The 5,258-nt window shown below is 36.3% G+C and overlaps 1 protein-coding gene across 1 annotated transcript in view; it reads right to left on the bottom strand.

Annotated features, from left to right (window-relative positions):
- Positions 1-5,258, bottom strand: part of mindy3 (MINDY lysine 48 deubiquitinase 3) — a 60,500-nt gene that overhangs the window by 11,241 nt on the left and 44,001 nt on the right. Inside the window, exon 11 of the mRNA XM_016230210.1 lies at positions 901-973. Within this exon, the coding sequence (XP_016085696.1) occupies positions 901-973 (73 nt within the window). The remainder of the gene's footprint in view (positions 1-900; positions 974-5,258) is intronic.

The following is a 5,258-nucleotide window of genomic DNA, read 5'->3' as shown; positions in this document are numbered from 1 at the left end:
ATATATACATACACACACACATACATATATATATATATATACATATAAAATATTTTATCATCAAATGTAGCTTTGGTAAGCATAACAATCATTTTACAAACATTTAAAAATCTTACTGACCCCAAACTTTTGAAGGGTAGAACATAAAAAAAATAAAATAAAAAAAAAGGGTTTCTGCCTCATGAGGACCTGAGGGGTGTTTTTTTTTTTTTTTTTTTAAAGTTGTTTAATACAATTTTGGACCTACATCACCCCTGTATTATACTTTATGAATTGTGGTTAATATATCAGGATCTCGGTCAAAGATCAGTTGTGCACTTCATACGTTCAGGTTTGGCTTGTCAGCTGAATAATGTTTAAACAGTGGCAGTGAAACCATATGTTGGTGGATGTGAGGGAGTGTGCAGTCTGGTCTTTATGACTGATATCTGGCTGTGTAAAGAGATACTGTGGGAGAGTCATCAAAAAGAATGGAGGGCTTAACCTTAAACCTAAAAATGTAGCCACCAAACTACATAACTGATCCACACACACACACACACACACACACACACACACACACACACACAGAATTCCATGTAGAAGTACCGCTCTTATACCCCACTGAAATAACGCCTTAGTATCAGATCAAATGTAGTCTTTTCTTTCTCATTTCCTCTCTCCTCAGTTACAGTAAAGTATAAACAAACACAGTAAACGTAAGATCTTTGCACTGCCTGATAAGCTGCAGAGATAATAAACGTGCTCTGGCTTTTATGGAGCTTAAGCTCATCTTCCTCTCAGTGAAGGACAAGTTGACTCAGCTGCTGGGGTTGAGTTGACATTGAGTTTCTTCAGTTTCTTTTTCTGGCTCACAAACATACACAACAGATGAAATTCTTCCTTTTTTTATAATCTTACCTTCCGGGTCAAAGGTCTGGAAGACTCTTCTAGCCTGCTCTGAAGGAGACTCTGGGGCCACTAAAGCCATCTCCTAGAAAGAGAAGGAAATATGAAATAAAAAAAGAGAGTTATGGCATGGGCCACACCATTTTTGAGATGCTAAAATATTCCTATTTCAAGTTTAGAGATAACGGTAAGTCATTCATAAGTTGATATTGTTCTGAGGATGAGGGAGAGCTGACCTAATATGACTTGAGTGTGACCATTCCCACAATCTCTTTGAGTACTGAGAAGGCACTAACCGATGATGCAATGTGCTTTAAGAGCCCTTGCTGAAATATACGACAATAAAATCAGAAAATGTTTATATGAACTGTACTGGCATCAATTTGTTTGTGTGTGTTTGCAAAAGGACTGAGTGTGTGATTAGGTTTAGGTGTGTGCGCGCATATGTGTGTATAACTGATCTAGAGATAAACTCATAAATGTCAAAACTGCCATCAAGCAATCTCACAGAACTTTTAATGAAAACAATCTTCTATCTTTCTCCCACATGCGCAAAACTCACAAACAGGCTGCGAACTTTGCTGATTAATAGAAAACAAACCAAGATCCATGTGTGTTTGTTCATGTTTGAGTTACAGCGGGATCACTGCCTCATCAATATGTGTTGCCGGAGGGACTTGGGACAACAAAACACATCTGTATGTGTGTAAAAACGACTCAAGCTGGAAAATATGCAGAGTCGGCAAGCACAGCTGAATCACGTACAGCTAAAAACAATTCACAGAGTTTTCCATCTCAACATTCCAATATCGTTCAGAGTGCCATTTAGCCTCATATAGGAATCAAGCTGTATAACTATAGCAATTTTGGGAAGCATAGATGCATTTGAATATTCAATATGGTGTACAAGGCAAAAGAAATGTGCAACATGACTCCAAAGCATCAACAAAATTCAATATTTCAATCATCATTTTGTTAACAACCATTTAAGTGATCAGTGAGTTTCAAATCTGTGCCATTTCAGTTAGGGTGCTGCTTAGGATGTTTTCTGGAACAGACTTTGAGTGATCCAAACTTCTCACCTGCCCCCTCTTTTGAACCCATTCACTTTAAAATCTCATTCTCACCATATGTGTTTCACTCGCACAAGCTCTGATTCTCATTATTAGAAAGGAAGGCAGTGGATTAAAGGGTTAACTAGTTCTCATGGTGACTGATGACGAGAAAAAGGTCATGTTATCAAAACTCTACATGGGAATTCATTAATACTCTTCAAATGTGAAGCATAAGGAGAGCTAGATGAGTGTTTGAAAGCGCTCTATTCTGTTTAAATGACAGTGTTGTCAAATGATGGCCAATAAACTGCACCCTAATATTCAAGAATTTCTGTGAAGCAGAAAATAGACAGAATAACGGATAGCAGTCATTAAAAAGAAATTTACTGTATAATGTGAAATCTCAGAATTTGAGATTAATATTTGGATTAATAAATCAAAAGTAGGGCTGCAGAATTAATCAAATTTAAATGGTGACATGCACTACTGTCTGTGATTATTAAACCACAAAAAGACTGCGGTTTAAATATGAAATCTAAATGTTCGGTGTGTTTTAATAGGGATTTCATAGGGCTGTACTAACTCAAAGGTTTAAAATGTTTTATTTGAGCAAAGTACATGAAAGATTCCTCATTTCATATGGCTTGTTGAGAGATGAGCTATTCCTGAAATAATCAGAAATAAAATCTTTGTCTATTGGACTCAGAATACCTTGGCAAACCTGGCAACCGCCACTCACGTTTTCTTCAGAAAATCTAAAAGTCCAGTCAAATATGAAGCGTTTTACAGCAATCGAAAAGAACAAACATTAGCAATGAACATACAAACACGGTCATGGAAGAGTGAACATAAACACAGGCTGTATACTTTCACAGTATGGTTTCAGTGTAACACTCACAAATATCTCCTCTTATTTCAAAGAGTAAATATACAGCTCACAGTCACACCAAGAAAGAGGGACAGAGCAACAGAGGAGATAAAATGAGAAAGAAAAAAAGAGGTACACAGGAATGAGAAAGTAGATGACAAAGAGAAGTTGCAGCTGGATACTGCTTGTCTTTATACCACAATCTGAGCTAGTACTCCACACAGTCAAACCGGACACCTTTCCACAGTCGAATGGCAGGTAGTCAAAATGAAATTAAACTTTCAGGGCTCTTGCCTGAAGCCATGTGGATTTATAAACCCTCATTCCTGAAGTCATGAAAAAAATTTGTTCGTTTTAACATATAGCAGTAGCTCAAAGCTCAGCAGTGGCGAGAGACTGAGAGAAAAATGGACGAGTGCATAATTATACGAGTGAGAAGTTTTAATAGGTACGACATCTGCCATGAACTCTTAAAGAGTTCATCTGCTTCATAAACATGGGTCAAACAATCTGACAGACTCAAAAGTAGTATTTCATTATTTTAAAACCCATATGATTTTCTTTCTTCTGTGAAACACGAAGGACAAGGGGGAAAAAACATCATTAGGGGTTAATATTTAACACTCCAAAATCAACTTGAACAACTTTAATCGTATTTATTGATTTGTTTGCAGCTCTGAAGTCAATGTATGTTTTTACTGTAGAGTAGCAGAACTTTAAAATTGCTTTCAAAATGTCTTATTACATTACACTGAAAAAAGTCTTTACTGTTGGCTTTTGATTAATTTAATGCATTCTTGCGGCAAATTAATATTGTAAATTATACAGGGAACCTTTTAACTTCATATACTGTACATTATAAATAAAGAAAATCTAAAAATAAATAAAAATGAACAACAATCTATTAGGGCTGCACAATTAATCAAATTTCTAACCACAATTACAATTATGGATGCCACAATTACGTAATCGTTCAAAGCGTCAATTAATCGTTCAAAGTCCACTTATGTAATTCTGCACGCTTAAGATATGTTTTTTCTTTCTACATGTTATCTTAAGGGTTTTTCCATTGTTTTAGTATAACATTATAATACCATTCATATTTTTACTTTTTTATAATTTAAAGAAGAAACCAATCCAATGTATATTTGACATTTGAGGCTTAATACTATAGAAAAGCACTAAAGGTTTTTCAGTTAGAGTGTTTTCAGCTTGTTTATTTTCATATAAAAATATGGCATGCAGTTGCATCAAACAATGGTATAAACACCATTCAATGTAAATTGTGATAATCATAATAAACGCAATTACAATTTCAAGGGAATAATCGACAATTATGATTTTCATAATTGAACATCATAATCGTGCAGCCCTACAATCTATGCAGTTCAATTCTATTTGTTTAACAGAAATTAATCGACACAACCAAACACTGCTTTGTGAATATCAACTAAAGTAAACAGCATTTCTTGTTTACAACTGTTCTTATACATATTTAAATGTATTTTTTAATCATTAAAACTAATGATAACTTGTCATTGATAACTATTGTATACAACAGATCAGAAGCACTGCTCTTCAAAATTTCATGTTCCACTGAACATAGAACTTCAGACCGGTTTGGAATGACATGAGGGTGAGCAAACTGCCTTTTCATTGCATTGCATAATGAAGATATAGACACAGGCCAGTCATTGTGGAGAATGTCAATGAAGCAGAATGTTTTGTTGGTTAGAAATCACAACACGCTTGCAAACATCATCCTTTTTTTGTGCGTGTGCACTGACATCAAGTATATCAGTCATGACACAAGTTTGTGCACATAAACCCTCCACATTACCTTCCTCACACACAAACATGCAATGTGGCTCCATGCTAATAGCAAATGAGTGCATGTCTTGTTATAAAGTCTGACCCCTGGTGACAAAAACAACATGCTGTTCCGCTGATGTTAACACTGTGGCTTCACAACAACACAACCAGTCCTGTAATCAACCCTGCTGAGTCAGCGTTTCTCCGTCGCTCTCTCACACACACATTCTAATAGAGGGGAATTACAGAGCAGTGTGTAAGGTAAAGACTTCAGCTTGAGGTGGGATGGTTCTGCGCGATGAGTGATCTGACCCAGACAGACCCTTGGAGCCACACTGAAGTCAGATTCTCCACACAGACCTGATATCCTGGTTTTGGGTTTCAGGGACACAAAGAAAGTAAAGCCTCATTTATTGACTAAAAAAAGCAACATGGTCTAAAATGGTATCTAGTAAAGGGCACGGTCAAGTCATACAGGTGTTTTCAGCCAAGTGCCTTGAGCATTTCTGTCAGGGCAATGGTAATATTCCCAATTGCACTTAGATACAGTGCTATGCAGTGTTTCCCCTAGGTTTACGGCTTTTGGGGGGGGGGGGGGGGGTGATTCCGTTTTTTTTTTTGGCCTTCTTTTTTAT

Source organism: Sinocyclocheilus grahami, unplaced genomic scaffold, assembly GCF_001515645.1.
Source record: "Sinocyclocheilus grahami isolate Dianchi unplaced genomic scaffold, SAMN03320097.WGS_v1.1 scaffold366.1, whole genome shotgun sequence".
Classification (NCBI taxonomy): domain Eukaryota; kingdom Metazoa; phylum Chordata; class Actinopteri; order Cypriniformes; family Cyprinidae; genus Sinocyclocheilus; species Sinocyclocheilus grahami.
Note: the sequence above shows the minus strand (reverse complement) of the source record. Positions and strands in the feature narration are given on the sequence as shown.